Below are 17,919 nucleotides of genomic sequence, written 5' to 3' on the forward strand. Positions count from 1 at the left end.
ATTGCTGCCAAGGGCCTCCGGGTTGCTGACCTGTTCTTCTCTCAAATCTTATTTCTTATTGAAATAGAAAATGCATGAATCTGTCTGGTGGCTTAAGGGGAAGAGGGTTTCCTGCTGATAGACTGATTTGGGGACTGACAGCAGCTTAGAGGAGGGAGAGCTAGAGAGAAGATTGAAGGCTTGGGATCAGATCCTGGCTGTGTGACCTTGCACAAGTCTATTAGCCCTTTGAACTTCAGTTTTCCCCATCTAGAAAAAGTAGTGGTGGAGCCAACTGACCTCTAAGGTCCCTGTCAGATTTTACTTTCTATGATTTTCTGTTTAGCTGCTGAAGAAAGGATGGTTTGACTTTCCCGGATCCTGTTCTGACTAATGGCATTCTGTTGACTTGTCATACCACTTTATTCAGTATTTACTTTATCGTGTGTTTATCCTCATAGAATTTCAGAACCAGAGGAACCCCAGAGGTCCGCTAGTTTAACCTCCTACCTTATGAAGGACTCCCTTCTGGGGCTTTCTCAGGGAAGTGGTCAATTAGCTTCTGTTAGTACACAGCCTGACATGTGGTGTTGGAACAAAAAGGAATTGATTTCCTAGAACTTGCCCCAGGTGGTGCAGCAGACTGAGCCCCTGCAGCCCAGCTCTAATTCTCCATGAAGCAGGTACAGGAGCGGAGACCAGGGCCAGGTGGATGAAACCCCTGCCCTCCCCTTCCTCTCACATAGAGAACCTGAGAGCAGCCAAAGGCCTACTGGGCCGCAGAACCAGTTTTAATTCATCATGAGCATCCAGGCTTCTCTTTCAGCCTAGAAAAAAGTGGGTATTCATTTGTGTCCAGCACCTTCCTCCCCTGTCGCTACCTGCCTCCCTTAATGATCAAAGCTGCTGATGATAAAGCAAGAGATGCTTTGGCCGGAGGACAAATGACAGAGGCCCTTCCTCGCCTTGGCCACACCTGCCTGGACCAAGTAAAATGCCCTAGTCCATTTAGAATTATCTGTATATACTTTCTCCCCTTGGTTTCCTTCACTGCCACAATTGCTTCTCTCATCTCTGGCATCAGGGCTCGTGCCCCTATACCTCATACTCTGAACTCAAGGGGAAAATTCTCTAGAGAAAAGTCAGAGGAAGAAGTGTCTGGGGGATAAAAGAAACTCACACAGACTCAGCCTAGTTTTTCTGAATAGGAAGGTGGGAAGGCATCAGACATACTTCCCACACTTCCCAGTTGTCTCCAGGGGCTGAAAGAATGACGATTAACAAAAGTCTGGGTTAACAAATTTCTCTGTGTGGGAAACATACCAGTAGTGGGCAGGTCATTTTGGCATCTTTTGGGGGCTGTTGTTAAGGAGCTCCAGTCCTGCTTCCCTTCATCCACCCACCAACCACCTGCTGGCAGGTGCCTTCCGTAGTGTGATTTTGGGGGGGAATGAAATTCCATTATTTGTTAAATAGCTTACCACACCATCTAGTGGTAAGAAGCTGAGCTCAGCAGAAAGGACAAGTCCCCCTGCTTAATGCTTATAAAATACTCTAAGGTTTGCTGAACTCTTGACAAAATTGGAATCTCACAATAACCCTGGGATTGACTGATTGGATGTAGATACTATTATTATCCTATTTTACGGATAACAAAACCAAGTTTGAGAGAGGGTGACTTGTGTAAGGTCACATAGCTTTTAAATATTTAAGATAAAATTTGAACTCACGATCTTAACAATGTCAAGTCCAGTGTTCTACCTCCTCTTTGCCACCTCGCTGCCTCTCGACCTCCGTCTTTTTTTATTTTTAAATTTAATTTTGTTCAGTTAACAAAAATCTCCCTCCCCCAATAAAAAGAAAAGAAAGCAATAAACATTCAAGCAAAATAAGCATTGATGATGTCCAAATAAAATATAACTCAATCTGCACCTTGAGTCCATCCTCTCTCTGCCAATCAACAAGCATTTATTAAGTACCTACTATGTGCCAGTCTCTCTGCCAAGTATTTGGGAGGCAAATTTCTTCTCTAGTTTTCTGTACTGGATCATCATTTCCTTTTGAAATACCCTGTGAATACCCTGGTCTCAAAGAACTCACAGTGCACTGAGATTGTCGGGAGTTAAGCAGCATGTTTCATCCTGAGCCCTCTAGCGTACTGTCAGCCCTCATGTCTTCTCAGTCAGGTTAGCTAGATCCTCACCCTCTCTTTCTCTCTGAGCCTGTGAGCAATATTGGTGATTAAGGGAATAGGTGACCCTATCCACATTTTTTTTTTTAATTGCTTCAATTCTAAGCACTATGATATAAGCCTTAGGTTTGAGGTTGTATCAGCACTAAGAATCAGTAGCATAGATACTATTTTTGAGCTTGCCTGATACAGAATTTGGCATCTTGGATGTCCTGTAACCTTCCCTTGCAGATAGGATTTAAGGTTCTGAGAAGTTTTCCCCCTTTCATTGACTATTCTCCAGATTTGTTTACAGTGATCTTTTTATTTCAATTCATCATTGCATTTATTAACTCAAGTAACCTTAAATTTGGAAGGAATCTTGGAGGTCATCCATCCCAAACTGAATCTCATCTGCAGTGAGTAGTCATCTGCCCTTGCTTAGACAATCACAGGATTTCACTAGTTTGTAATGTGGCTAATTCTACTGTTGATCGCCAGAAAATTCTTCCTTATGTTGAATTATAATCTGCCTAAATTTTTAAGCCAAGGAGGGATGTAGTTAGACCTATCCATGAGGACTAATTTTTTTTTTTTTTTTTTTTTTTTTTGCTCAGGCAGTTGGGGTTAAGGGACTTGCCCAGGCTCACACAGTTAGGACATGTTAAATGTCTAAGGCCACATTTGAACTCAAGTCCTGCTATCTTCAGGGCTGGTGCTCTATCCACTGCACCACCTAGCTGCCCTTTCCTGAGGACAGAAGATGAGCCAGTAAAAGTGGAAATTAGAGTCAGGGAGACCATTTAGGTTCCTTTTATAAAAATATGGGAGAGAGGTAATAAAGACTTGAACTAGAATGATGGCCAAGTGGATGGCAGGCAAAAGAACTCACGTGGAAAGAGAGCTGTCACTGATTAGTCATGGGGGATGAGAAAAAAGAAAGACTCCAGGATGATGCTAAGGTTTCAAATCTGGGGAACTGGAAGGATGGAGGTGCTATCAAAAGAAAGAGGGGAATTTGGAGAAGGGATGACTTAGGGAAGAAATATGAGTTCGGTTTTTAGACATGTTGAATTTGTAGAACATGTAGGTGGACATGTCCAAGAGATAGTATGGAATTGGAATTCAAGAGAAATTGGGAATAGATGTATAGATTTAGAAGTTGACTATATAGATATGATCATTATGTAGAGTGGGCAGGTAAGAAGTGATAATCCATTACAGGAAACTTGAAAAGGAATGGTCACATAGGTAGGAGGACAAGCAAAAAGGGATAATTGTAATGAAAGCCAAGAGAGGAAAGGGTGTCTAGATAGGGGAGTAGACAGTAAAGTCAATAGTTGTAGACTAGTTAGGAAGGATATGGACTGGGTGGGTGGGTGGGAGATATTGCATTTGCCTTGGATAAAGCAATTTCATTCAGTAATGCAGTAAACATCAGATTTCAAGAGTTTGAAATGAATGTAGGAATTGAGAAAATCAATGTAGATAACTCTTACTTTGAGTATGAAAGGGAAAAGAGATATAGACAGATAGCTTGAAGAAGTGGCAATTAAGTGAAAGTTTTTAAAAGATATGGGATGTTTGTGGGTAGTGGGAAAGGAGCTAGTAGATAAAGAAAAATTGAAAAGAAAGAGAAAGAGTGAATTGGAATAATCAAGGGGGAAACTTTTGGAAGAGATAAGAAGGGATTACATGAGAAACACAAGTGGAAGAATTAGCAAAGAGAAGGAGAAGGAAAAAGAAAGAATCGATTAAAGAATAAAAAGGATTGGCATGGACCAATGAGAGTCCACTTGAGATTGGTAGCAAATTTATTGTGAATTCAGTCGTCCTGGTTGTGGGGTTTTCTCTAGCTTTAGGGTAGGAATAGAGAAGGCAGATGGAAGGGAAACCAAGGGTTGGGGTTTAATAAGCTGAAAGATGCCAATAGTGAATTGGGGCAAGGGACTCAAGGGTAGTCAGTAGTATAACGTTTGAACTGGTCAATATGAAATCAGATTTGTAAAGTGATGGAAGTGGGAAGAAACTATAACAATGATGGACTGGGAGAATAGAGAAAAATAGAAGACTGGTGATCCTAACGAGAACAAAGAAGAGATTTTTAGGAAGAATGAGGCAGAGGGAAAAATTGCAAGGCAGCAGGTTGTAGTCAAAGAGGAATTTCAGGATTCTTATTCATGGAGATAGATTGGCTATAGGCATTGGCTGGATCAGGTCTATGATCATTCTTCTATACAGCTGAGGTGGGATAAAGATGATGGTCATGAGAGTTTAAAATGTTGAACCGCCGGCTAGGTGGTTTGAGAAAATTTTCATTTATGTTGCAGGCGCTGAGTACCAGGGCAGAGATTGGAATTATTAATATGACTATCAAAAGAGGCTCTTTAGAAAAAGTATTTCACCTAGATCTTGAAGAGTATGTGGAATTTCTTGAATAAAGAAGAGGGGATGACTTTTTGATAGGGTGAGATGGAAAGAGTATAGATGAAGCAGTGAGGGTAATAGGTTTAGATAAAGGAGATGGCACATTTAAGGGGAATAGAGAAAAGCAAGGTTTCTATATCATAGAACGATATAGGCCAGGTCTCAGAGAGTTTAGAGTTTCAGGTTAGACTTTCCACTCCACCCTCCATTCTTTATGGCATTGGGAGCCACTTAAGGATTTTGAGCAGAAGAGTGATGTCAATGAAGGCCATAATTGAGGAAGATTACTCTGATGGTCTAGATTAGAAAAGAGAGACTAGAAATAGGGAGACCAATTTGGAAACTATTATAGTAGTTCAAATGAGAGTTGATTAGGACTTGAATTAGGATAGTGGCATTAAGAGTGCAAAGGAGTGTATGAATTCAAAAGAAATAATAAGAATAGTTCATCACTTTGTGTTTCAATCTGTCCCCCATCTCACATTGAGGGGAGGATGTCCAAACAGAAGATTCAACAGGGAGGTGCAGATGTAGAATTGGCACCCAGAGGAGAATGCCTGTAAGAGAGATTTTGGAATAACAAGATGACATCATCCTTATTTCACATGGCTTCTTTTTATCTAGTGAGGGTTCAAGCTAACCTGGACTCCTTATCCCTCTATGAGATCATCCTGTCCTCTTCTTCTCCCATCGGGACCACTCCATTTCCCTTCTCTTCTTGGCCTTCAAAAATCCTCCTCAGTCTTGAAGGCCCATCCCCTTCATGAGGTTATCTCTTGATTCCTCCTTCCCCACCCATTAAAATGATCTCTTCTTTCTCAAACCTTTTTATTGAGAATAATTATTCTTTTTCTCCTTCTTTCATATTATTTTGCCTTGTATCATACTTGTGTGTATATCTGTATGTACGTGTACACATACACACAAAAATTTACTATCTTTTATCGGTGCTTTGTCTATAGTAGGTGCTTAGCAAATGTTTACTTTATGATTGGAGAAAGAGATTTGGCTCATAGCAGGTGTTTAATAAATGTGTATTTTATAGAATTGGAGAGAGAGATTTTACTCATAGTAAGTGTTTAATAAATGTTTATTTTATCAAATCGGAGAGACAGATTTTGGAGTTGCTTCTAAAGGCTAAAGAAATGACTATAGGTTTAGGATTTTAATCATTGCTAAAATTTTGATCTGCAGGACTGGATTCTTAACCTGCAAGACTGTATAAGGATGAAACAACACTGGTGGATATGCCTTTGTATGGTTATTTTTCTCTGTTTTCCTCCAAGCCTGCTGATTGACAGCTGTGATAAAGTTGACTGACAAGCCCCTTCTCTCTTCTCTTCAGCCTTGTCTCAGACCAGATACGATTCCTCCAGCAGGGTCCTGGCCAATCCCTGTCTTTCTCAGAGAACTACCAGACCTTGCCCAAGAACACCCGCCATTCCTCGGGCAGTTCCCCACCTCCACTCCGCAACTTACCTAGTGATTACAAATATGCCCAGGACCGAGCCAGCCACCTAAAGATGTCCAATGAGGAACGCCGGGCGCATCGGGATGGCACTGTATGGCAACTATATGAATGGCAACAGAGACAGCAGTTCAAACATGGGAACCCTACGGCCCCCATCTATGCAGGTTCCCCAGAGTTTACTGACCAAGGCCGGAGCAAGAGCATGCTGGAAGTGCCTCGATCGATCTCTGTGCCACCCTCTCCATCAGACATCCCTCCCTTAGGCCCACCCCGGCTCTTTCCAACACGGAGACCCCACACGCCAGCTGAACGGGTCACTGTAAAACCTCTGGAACAGAGGAGAAGTGTGGACATTTCCCTAGGAGGATCCCCCAGGAAGGTCCGGGGCCACCACACTCTTAAGGTGGGAGCAGGGAAATCCTATACAACCTATAGCCCCCCCCATTCAATATTCTCTCCCTTTTAATGTATATACTCCTCTTATGGATTGTAGACTGGATTTGAGCCACTAAAAAAATAGTGTCTACACCATACTATTGTGGTTACTTAGCCTTAAATAAGTTAATAACATCTTCAAGCCCCACTTTCATTATCTATTAATGGGGATAATTTGTATTTGTTTCATTTATACTTTTTTGTGCAGACATATTGTATAGATTGTCTCCTCTTGTAGAATGTAAGCTTCTTGAGGGCAAGGACTGTTTTTGGTTTTGTCTCGCTAGTGTCTAGCACACTGCCTAACACATAGTAGGCTTTTAATAAATGCTTGTTGATTTTATGATTTTTTTCCTATTTCACGAGCTTGTTGTGAGGATGAAATAAAATCACATGTGATTTCAGTCAGCCATTCATTCAATCAACAAGTATTTATTAGGTGCTTACTGGGTGCTAAACTTTGGAGATAAAAATAAAGGCAAAAGATAGCCCCTGCTCTCAGAGAGCCTAACTGGGGAGACAGCATGCAAACAGCTATAGATAAGATAATTGAAGATAATCAATAGGAAATTACTAGGGAAATTCTTTGGAGAAGCAGGTAGTAGGATGGAGGAATTTGACTATGGGATCTGACGTTCTAAAGATTTTGCATCAGATACTTATTGGTGTGGTCATCACTTAATGCAACCGAGTTTCCTATTCTCTAAAATTGTGATAAATAGAATCTATCTTCCAGGACTGCTGGGACTCCCAAAGGAGATAATCTGAATAAAGCATTTTGCACATCTTAAAATGTCATATAAGGGCAAGCTACTATTAGTAGTAATATTAACAACAGGTTTCAAGGATCTACCATTTATTGGTGGAGTTACTCCCTTCACCAGTGTAGATTGCAGCCCTTTCAGAGCTCATTAAACTAAGTCCCTGGTTGAATTTTTCATGCCCCTGTGGATGATCTTTTTTTAACCTGAGCAAAGCTGGTTGGTCTTCAGACATTGGAAGACCCATTTACCTCCAGGCCTATATTGAGATCTTTCCTTCTCTCTAAGCCCTTCCCGTGCTTGCATTTCCCTGGTAGCACCTCCAGAACCTCTGTCCTTAGGGAGCCAGTTTTGGAGAAGTCAGCACAGCTACTCTGTGTGAACATCATTGTTGTTTCTGTACTTGTCTCATTCATCTTTGGTGAAGTTCCACAAGAATTGATCCTGGAACAAGTGACTATCCTGCTGTTACCTAACGTTGTATGAACTGTCACAGAGATAGATAAAAATAGCTACTTTTTATAGAGGCTTATGATTAACATTAACCAGGATCCTATCATAGGCTTGTGTAGCTTTCTTGTCCTTCTAATCTACTATTCCATTTCCTCATCACAGCAGGCCTGTGATATATCTACTATTATGATTGTCTGCATTTTCTAGATGAAGGAATTGAGTTCCAGAGAGGGGAAATTGATTTTCAGGATAGGAGATAAACTAACAGTAGAGGCCAGTCTTAATTGGCATTGTGGTGCAGCAGAATGTTGGGCTTAGAGTTCAAATCATCCCTATGATTTTGACAAGCTGGATGACTCTGGGAAACTCTTTAATTATCTCTGACTCTTACTTTCTTCTTTGTAAAATGAGGGGGTAGGACTGAATGGTTCCTTCCAGCGCTAAGCTTTTCCTCTCGGGAATCCCTATCTCCCAACTCTTAATCTCATGCTGCCTCATTTTGCCCTTGCCCAGAGAGTAACATTACATTTTCCCTATGGCTGGGATTGCTCTATGTGTGATTCCCCATCTTCCCTCCTACAGAACTCCTCCCATGTGGACAGACGCTCCATGCCATCCATGGGGTATATGACACACACAGTTAGTGCTCCCAGTTTACATGGAAAGTCGGTGAGTAGCCATGAGTGGGGCCAAGCTATTTGGGGAGTCGGGCATGTTGGTGGGAAACGATGTTGTTGGTGGGTGGAGAGCAGGGAGATTGCAAAATTATATTGAATTCTCTCCCAGGCAGTTTCTTAAAAGCTTGTGGTATTTTGTGGCCACATGCTTATCTTTCTGTGGCTCTAACTCTTATAAGTTGTCATTAACTGTGGACTCTCTGGCCATGTGCACTGTCTGATGGTTTTGACCCCCCCACTGGGCTTCAGGCAGCCTCTTTATCTGCTCTTGCACTCATCTGAGCTAAAAGGTAGAATTAATGGAATAACTGCTTCGTGGCGTCCAGTGCTGTGATTCTCTGGCACCCGCGGTGGAGAGCGTGATTACGGTGATTCTCACTGCATGCAGATGGCTAATTTCCTTTTTACAATGTGTCTACATACCTGCAGCCTGAAGAGTTAACATTACTTCTCATTCGATTAAGGAGACATCAGGCTAAGTTGGCTAGTGTACGAAATTACACAATCGCCCAATTACTGCAACATGAGCCAACAATTCCCACCTACCAGGTCAGCTGCTGATGGGCCCCACATACTCCGTGCATTATCTTGTGGGAATGCACCCGGGAGCTGGGAAACGCCATGCTTGCACCCATGCCTTCTTTTGGCAGCTCTCTGGATCTGCTTTGCTTTCTGGCTTGTCCACTCACTCACTGCCCTTTCCTCCATCTCCTTTTAGTGTCATAAAGCGCTAGCTATTCTCGTTATTGCCCTGCTTCCCGGTGGTTCTGGCACAAATCCAGCCACAGGGGAAGGGAGCTGCATGCAGGGTTGGGGGAGCTGGGGGCTGCTTCTAGTTGAATGGAATGGCCTTGGCAATGTAGGGACATCCTTGAGTCCCTGAGGGCTGCTGTTGCCACCAGTGCCCTTGGGCCCTTTGGAGAAAGCCCAGCTGAGAAGATTAGGAGGCACTGGTGCCACACAGACTAATAGTCCCTCGGCTCGGCTGGTAAGGGGTGGCCTGTGTCCCCTCCCATAGCTTGAATTGCTCATAGAGGCACCTCAAGTGGCTTTCTAGCACATATCTCATCAGCCTGTGCCCAGGCAGGAAAGGAATCAGTTGGAAGAGGCTGTTGTCATTCTCTAAATTCTTTGATTGAACTAGTTGCTCTTTAAAGTATTTCCCAACTCTAAAGGTCATAGGTCCTGGAAAGACTTCAGGGGCCATTTAAATATATCCCAACCCCCTCATTTTATAGAGGAGAAAACATGGGCAGGGAGCAAAGTCCACAAGTAATGGAAGACTCTGAAGTCAGATCTTTTGACTTCAAAGCCCGTGTTGTGTCCGTGTGATCAGGATGAGAAGTTACCTCACAGAACCATACATAGACAAGGTAGCAAGGTCTGGTTTTGCCATTTGGCCACTAAGGTATCTCAGTACCAGAGAAGGGAAGAAGTCATTTGCTTAGGGTTGCACAGTAAGTAATGAGAGACTAAGGTCTTAGTCTCCTGATGGATCTCCCCCCGCCCCCCATCTGTAGGATTATAAGGCACAGTAATAATGCGATGATGAGGATGAAGGCCATTTAACTGTCCCATTCTTCCTTTCCTCTTAGGATAAGAACCAAATGCTTTTGGGAAATAAGTAGTAAAACATGGTTTAGGATGATGGATGTAAATTTTTAAATAAGGGCTAAATTTGAGTGTTTTTTTTTTTTAAAGAGTAGTGCTCCTTTCTCCTGCTGCTGTGTCTTTTTTTGTGAAGCTAAGCCTTACCAAAAGGTCAGCCTTTCAGCTGATCAGTGGAAAATCCTGTTTCTAAAAGAAAACAATAGCTAGGTATAAAGCTGATGCCAAGGGGTAGGGACAGAAAAAGCATCCTAGGGAGCCCGGACTGTGCTGCTTAGTGACTGAAACTCTGAATAGGACAAAGATTCATTAGCCACTGAGTGTGTCCCTCTTGTTCCCTGGGATGGGGACATGGGGGCCTCCTAAAGCTATCTTAGCATTATCTCCTCTTGTCCTTAAAGTCTTTGATCTGGGGCCCCGAACAGCTCCTTAGCTTTCCCCCAGGTCCTCCTCTGTTTTTGGAAGGTTTTATTCATCCCAAGGACAGCTAATGTAGTTCCATGCACCTGAGGGTTTCTCCTTAGCTGTCCTCTTCTCAACCATTCACTGTGTCTGGCTGCAAAGAATGTAGAGGCTGAGATTTCTATTAAGTTCTCTCACGTCCTCACCCGCCCTTGCTGTAGCTGCTGGGAGATGACTGTTTTCATCAGTTATCAGAAATCAAAGTACCTTTTCTTCAATTCAGAGGATGATAGTTCTTCCTGTTCCTGATAATTCTATCAGTGAGTGAGGCTGACTTTTGCAGATGCCACTGGGTTTTATTTAGGCACCAGCAGATAAGTCTGGCGGGGGCAGATTTCCTGGGTCTAGCTATTGACACAAAGCTCAGGCTCCGTGCTGAGCAGCAAAATGGGTCTTGTACAAGGGACTTCTTGAAGCTTTGGAGGAATGATTATTCCAGAAGCCTGGGTCTAGGCAAGGATCTCTGGAGGCAGCTAAGCCCACCCTCTGCTCTTCAGACAAGAATAGGCCCAAACCATTGAGTAGTTTATTTTCTATTGTGCCTTAACCAGGAAGTTTGTGAATATGAATATAGTATTTATATAACATTTTAAGATTTTCAAAGCTCTTTACAAATCCTAGGAGGTAGGTACTATCATTATCCCCATTTTGCAGATGAGGAAACCAAGGCAGAGGTTAAGTGACTTGCCCAGGATGAATTTGAATTTAGGTATTCCTGACAGTAGTTTCAGTGCTATACCCACTGAGGCACCTAGTTGTTTCTAACATTTGTTATGGATCTAATTATGGATCAAGTAAGGATACAGATATAAAAGTGAAATCTATCTATCCATCCACTTAGAGGGTGGGGTAGGAGAAAGAGAATAGGAAGATAGACTGAAAGAGAGGGAGTCTCCATCATTAAGAGGCTCCTTGGAGGAATACATAATCACAGAAAAATAAATAGAAAACTCTAGGATTGTGGACCTCAGAGACTAGCCCAGTGCCTTCATTTTACAGGAGAGAAAACCAAGGTAATTGAGGTTAAATGATTTGTCCAAGTCACATAGTGCGATTTTTAATCTAGGTCCTCTGACTATCTCCATAGATGTTTGTAGATATTTGTATTCGTTCTTATTTGGGTTTGGGGATAAAAACTGAGGGAATCAGTAAAAAGTTGGAGGGAGTTGCTTGAGCCGAATCTTAAAGTCCAGAAGATAGTGGTGAGGAGAAAAAGCCTGTGCAGCAACACCAAGGTAGTAATAGATGGAATATTTAGTACTAGGAATAGTGGATACTCTGGTTTGCCTGAAGCACAGAGTGCTCCAGAGGAAGTAATGTGTGATCTGTCAGGCTGAAGAATTTCTGTTTCATCCTAGAAGAAATGGGAAGCCACTGAAATTCAATAAAGGGAGTAACAGCTTCAAACTTGTGCTATAGGAATATCAGTTTGACAAGTGTCTGAAACATGTGCTGGGAAGGTGTGCTGGATATAGGGAGATTAACTAGGAGCTATTGCAATAGCCCAGGAGAGAGGTGCAGAGGCCCCAGACTAAGTTGTTTGTAGTGTAAATGAAGAGAAAAGGATAGATAGGAGAAATATAGAGAAAGTTGAATTATCAAAACTTGGTAACAGATTGGATATGGGGGATGTATAAGAGTGAAGAGTCATGGATGACTCATAGATTGCAAACCTGGATACCTGAAAAAAGCCCAGGGGTCTCTATGTTCGAATTGAGATTCAGAGACCAGTGGCTGAACTGGGCTGAAATATATAAGAGAAGCAGATGGGGGTTGATAGGGGCAGGGGTAGGGTCTAGATCAAGACCTGTAGTTGATCTAGGATAATGAAAGCAAAGTAACTCAGGATCCACTATCTTGTCTTTCAAGATATCTAATTTCGCTGGGGAGTGAGGGTCCCAATGGCACTGCTGCCACCAGAGGAGTTGTGACAGAGCCACACCAAGGGAGGCACGGAGAATTCTATTTATCTACAGAGGGTGAGCTTAGATGGAAGGAGAGGAAGGCAAGACAGATAAGCCTTCAGTTTAGATACCTTTAGATCATGGACCTTTGATGTTCAAGTGATGTAAATAGGAAGTGGCTTCCATAGCTTTAAAGTATGCAGAGTCTTTTAACAGATATTATCTTATTCAAGCCTCACCATCACCCTCGTGCTATTATTTGCCCCTTTTACAAATGGGGAAACTGAGGCTCATAGATATCAAGTCAAGTGACTTGCCTGTGTTTCCATTGCTAGTAAGTGTCCGAAGAGGGATCTGAAGACCAATTTTGCTGAATCCAAGTTCCCCATGTTATCCATTTATGTCCCAAGTTTACTGTTAACGTTTATCAGAATGATCAGCCAGGTGGACACTTTTTCTTCTCTGAGATAGCTCTTTAGTTCTGTCCCAGGATAATTGATAGCTGGAGAGTGATGGGAGAGCTCCTTTTGGATGTTGGTTTCACATCCCTCTGTGACTTGAAAATGCACAAGTGAGATGTGGCAGTCCCCCCCTTTTCTCATGGACATCTCCCATTGGATCATGTCTCTAGTGCTTTGCTGCAGGAGAGACGTGCTGCTTCTGTTGTGATGAATTTCTCTCATTTCTTTGTTAAAATGTGCAATGTGGCCGAGTCCTCCACGAAGCCTTGACCTGTTGCTGTTGCTGCTGCTCCTGTTGCTGCTGCTGCTTGATAAAGGATGTAAGAAAATCTTTGGTGTAGAACTGATATTTTTTTCTCTCTGTGCTCCCTTGAAGGCTGATGACACCTACCTTCAGCTGAAGAAAGACCTGGAGTATCTAGACCTAAAGGTGAGCAGACTTGGAACCTATTTCACTTAACTCTCTTCCTTGTTCTCCTCAATTGCATCTTCCACCCTGTAGACTGCCAGCCTCAATAGACTTAAAAGATTAAGAGAAGAGCAAAATGTATCATATTTGGATTTATCTCCCCTTCTTGTTTGGAAGCAACATTGGAGAGTTGGGTTTGTTTTTTTTTTTTTTTTTTTTTTTTTAATTTAATAGCCTTTTATTTACAGGATATATACATGGGTAACTTTACAGCATTAACAATTGCCAAACCTCTTGTTCCAATTTTCACCTCTTACCCCACCCCTCCTAAATGGCAGGATGACCAGTAGATGTTAAATATATTAAAATATAACTTAGATACATAATAAGTATACATGACCAAAACATTATTTTGCTGTACAAAAGAATCAGACTCTGAATTATTGTACAATTAGCTTTGAAGAAATCAAAATGCAGGTGTGCATAAATATAGGGATTAGAGAATTCAATGTAATGGTTTTAGTCATCCCCAGAGTTCTTTTCTGGGTATAGCTGGTTCAGTTCATTACTGCTCCATTAGAAATGATTTGGTTGATCTTGTTGCTGAGGATGGCCTGATCCATCAGAACTGGTCATCATCTAGTATTGTTGTTGAAGTATATAATGATCTCCTGGTCCTGCTCATTTCACTCAGCATCAGTTCGTGTAAGTCTCTCCAGGCCTTTCTGAAATCATCCTGTTGGTCATTTCTTACAGAACAGTAATATTCCATAATTTTCATATACCACAATTTATTCAGCCATTCTCCAACTGATGGACATCCATTCAGTTTCCAGTTTCTAGCCACTACAAAAGGGCTGCCACAAACATTCGTGCACATACAGGTCCCTTTCCCTTCTTTATAATCTCTTTGGGATATAATCCCAGTAGTAACACTGCTGGATCAAAGGGTATGCACAGTTTGATAACTTTTGAGCATAGTTCCAAACTCTCTCCAAAATGGTTGGATTCGTTCACAACTCCACCAACAATGAATCAATGTCCCAGTTTTCCCACATCCCTCCAACAATCATCATTATTTTTCCTGTCATTTTAGCCAATCTGACAGGTGTGTAGTGGTATCTTAGAGTTGTCTTAATTTGCATTTCTCTGATTAATAATGACTTGGAGCATCTTTTCATATGACTAGAAATAGTTTCAATTTCTTCATCTGAGAATTGTCTGTTCATATCCTTTGACCATTTTCAATTGGAGAATGAGCTTGATTTTTATAAATTAGAGTTAATTCTCTATATATTTTGGAAATGAGGCCTTTATCAGAACCTTTGACTGTAAAAATATTTTCCCAGTTTATTGCTTCCCTTCTAATCTTGTCTGCATTAGATTTGTTTGTACAAAAACTTTTCAGTTTGGTATAATCAAAATTTTCTATTTGTGGTCAGTAATGATCTCTAGTTCTGCTTTGGTCATAAAGACCTTCCCCTTCCACAGGTCTGAGATGTAAACTATCCTATGTTCCTCTAATTTATTAATGATTTCATTCTTTATGCCTAGGTCATGAACCCATTTTGACCTTATCTTGGTGTACGGCGTTAAGTATGGATCAATGCCTAGTTTCTGCCATATTAGTTTCCAATTTTTCCAGCAATTTTTATCAAACAGTAAGTTCTTATCCCAAAAGCTGGGATCTTTGGGTTTGTCAAAGACTAGGTTGCTATATTTGTTGACTGTTTTATCCCTTGAACCTACTCTATTCCACTGATCAACTAATCTATTCCTTAGCCAATACCAAATAGTTTTGGTAACTGCTGCTCTATAATATAATTTTAGATCTGGTACAGCTAAGCCACCATCATTTGATTTTTTTCATTAATTCCCTTGAAATTCTTGACCTTTTGTTTTCCATATGAACTTTGTTGTTATTTTTTCTAGGTCATTAAAATAGTTTTTGGGAGTCTGATTGGTATAGCCTAAATAAATAGATTAGTTTAGGTAATATTGTCATCTTTATTATATTTGCTCGCCCTATCCAAGAGCATTTAATATTTTCAATTGGTTAGATCAGACTTAATTTGTGTGAAAAGTGGTCTGTAATTTTGCTCATAAAGTTTCTGATTTTCCCTTGGCAGATAGATTCCTAAATATTTTATATTATCAGTAGTTACTTTAAATGGAATTTCTCTTTGTAACTCTGACTGTTGGATTTGTTAGTGATATATAAGAATGCTGATGACTTATGTGGGTTTATTTATAACCAGCAACTTTGCTAAAGTTGTGGATTATTTCTAATAACTTTTTAGCAGAATCTCTGGGGTTCTCTAAGTATACCATCATGTCATCGGCAAAGAGTGATAATTTGGCTTCCTCATTGCCTATTCTTATTCCTTTAATCTCTTTCTCAGCTCTTATTGCTATAGCTAGCGTTTCTAATACAATATTAAATAGTAACGGTGATAGTGGGCAACCTTGTTTCACTCAGATCTTATTGGAATGGTTGCAGTTTGTCTCCATTACATATGATGCTTACTGATGGTTTTAAATAGATGCTGCTGATTATTTTAAGGAAAAGTCCATTTATTCCTATACTCTCAAGTGTTTTTAATAGGAATGGATGTTGGATTTTATCAAATGCTTTTCTGCATCTATTGAGATGATCATATGGTTTTGTTAATTTGGTTATTAACATGGCCAATTATATTGATAGTTTTCCTAATATTGAACCAGCCTGCATTCTGGTATAAATCCTACTTGATCATAGTGTATTATCTTGGAGATGATTTTCTGTAGTCTTTTTGCTAATATCTTATTTAAGATTTTAGCATCAATATTCATTAGGGAGATTGGTCTATAATTTTCTTTCTCTGTTTTCAGCCTACCTGGTTTAGGTATCAGTACCATGTCTGTGTCATAGAAGGAATTTGGTAGGACTCCTTCATTCCCTATTTTATCAAATAATTTATATAGCATTAGGGGCCAATTGTTCTTTAAATGTTTGGTAAAATTCACATGTAAATCCATCTGGTCCTGGGGATTTTTCTTAGGGAGTTGTTTAATTGCCTGTTCTATTTCTTTTCTGAAATGGGACTATTCAAGCAATTTACTTCCTCCTCTGTTAGTCTGGGAAGTCTATATTTTTGGAGGTAGTCATCCATTTCACTTAGGTTATCAAATTATTGGCATAAAGTTGAGCAAAATAACTCCTTATTATTTCTCTAATTTCCTCTTCCTTGGTGGAAAGTTCTCCTTTTCATTTTAAGACTACTAATTTCATTTTCCTCCTCCTTTTTCTAATCAGATTTACCAAAGGCTTATCTATTTTATTGGCTTTTCATAGAACCAACTCTTAGTTTTATTAATTAGTTCAATAGATTTTTTACTTTCAATATTTTAATTTCTCCTTTTAATTTTAGAATTTCCAATTTAGTATTTGATTGGGGTTTTTAATTTGGTCTTTTTTAGTTTTTTTAGTTGCAAGCCCAATTCATTAATCTTTTCTTTCTCTGTTTTATTCAAGTAAGCCTCTAAGGATATAAAATTCCCTCTTATTACCGCTTTGGCTGCATCCCACAAATTTTGGTATGATGTCTCATCATTGTCATTATCTTGAGTGAAATTATTAATTGTATCTATAATTTGCTGCTTCACCCAATCATTCTTTAAGATGAAGATTGTTTAGTTTCAATTACTTTTTGGTCTATTTCCCCTAATTTTTTGTTGAATGTAGTTTTATTGCATCATGATCTGAAAAGAAAGCATTTACTATTTCTGCTTTCTTGCATTTAATTTTGAGGTCTTTATGTCCTAATATATGGTCAATTTTGAATAGGTTCCATGAACTGCTGAGAAGAAAGTATATTCCCTTCTATCTCCATTCAATTTTCTCCAAAGATCCAACATACCTAATTTTTCTAATATTCTGTTTACTTCTTTAATTTCTTTCTTATTTTTTGTGGTTTGATTTGTCTAATTCTGAGAGTGCAAGGTTGAGATCTCCTACTATTACAGTTTTGTTGTCTATTTCTTCTTGCAACTCTCTTAACTTCTCCTTTAGGAAGCTGAGTGCCATACCACTTGGTGCATATATGTTTAATATTGATATTGCTTCGTTGTTTAGCTACCCTTTAGCAGGATGTAGTTTCCTTCTATCTCTTTTAATTAGATCAATTTTACTTTTGCTTGATCTGAGATAAGGATGGCTACCCTACTTTTTGACTTCACCTGAAGCATAATAGATTTTGCTCCAGCCTTTTACCTTTACTCTATATGTATCCCCCTGCTTTAAATGTGTTTCTTGTAAACAACATATTGTAGGTTCTGACTTTTGATCAGTCTGCTATCTGCCTCCTCTTTATGGGGAGTTCATCCCATTCACATTTACGTTAGAATTACTAAATCTGTATTTCCTGCCATCCTAATAACCCCAGATTGTGCTTTACTTATTCTTGCCTCCCCAACCCTCTTTCCCCCTTTTAAACTTATGTACCCCTCTTGTATCACGATACTTATCCTCTTTATAATCCCTCCCTCCCCCCTTTGAGTCTTTCCCCCTTCCTTCCCTTATTACTCTTTTTCTTTTCCCTTTTCCTCTCCCCCGTTTTTAATGAGGCGAGAGAGAATTTTCTCTAAAACAAATGTCAATTATTTTTCCTTTGAGCCAACTCTGATGAGAGTAAGATTCACACAATGTTCCTCCCCCTCTCTA

At 40.2% G+C, this 17,919-nt stretch overlaps 1 protein-coding gene across 11 annotated transcripts in view; it reads left to right on the forward strand.

The window, feature by feature from the left end:
* Nucleotides 1-17,919, forward strand: part of PLEKHA7 (pleckstrin homology domain containing A7) — a 251,076-nt gene that overhangs the window by 192,505 nt on the left and 40,652 nt on the right. For 8 of the 11 annotated variants that reach the window (XM_031942079.1, XM_031942082.1, XM_031942086.1 and 5 more), the window contains 4 exons: nucleotides 5,922-6,450; nucleotides 8,279-8,365; nucleotides 8,803-8,922; nucleotides 13,185-13,238. In XM_031942079.1, coding sequence (XP_031797939.1) covers nucleotides 5,922-6,450; nucleotides 8,279-8,365; nucleotides 8,803-8,922; nucleotides 13,185-13,238 — 790 coding nt within the window. The remainder of the gene's footprint in view (nucleotides 1-5,921; nucleotides 6,451-8,278; nucleotides 8,366-8,802; nucleotides 8,923-13,184; nucleotides 13,239-17,919) is intronic. The other 3 variants (XM_031942084.1, XM_031942089.1, XM_031942083.1) reach the window with 1 other exon arrangement.

This window comes from Sarcophilus harrisii, chromosome 6 (assembly GCF_902635505.1).
Source record: "Sarcophilus harrisii chromosome 6, mSarHar1.11, whole genome shotgun sequence".
Classification (NCBI taxonomy): Eukaryota; Metazoa; Chordata; class Mammalia; order Dasyuromorphia; family Dasyuridae; genus Sarcophilus; species Sarcophilus harrisii.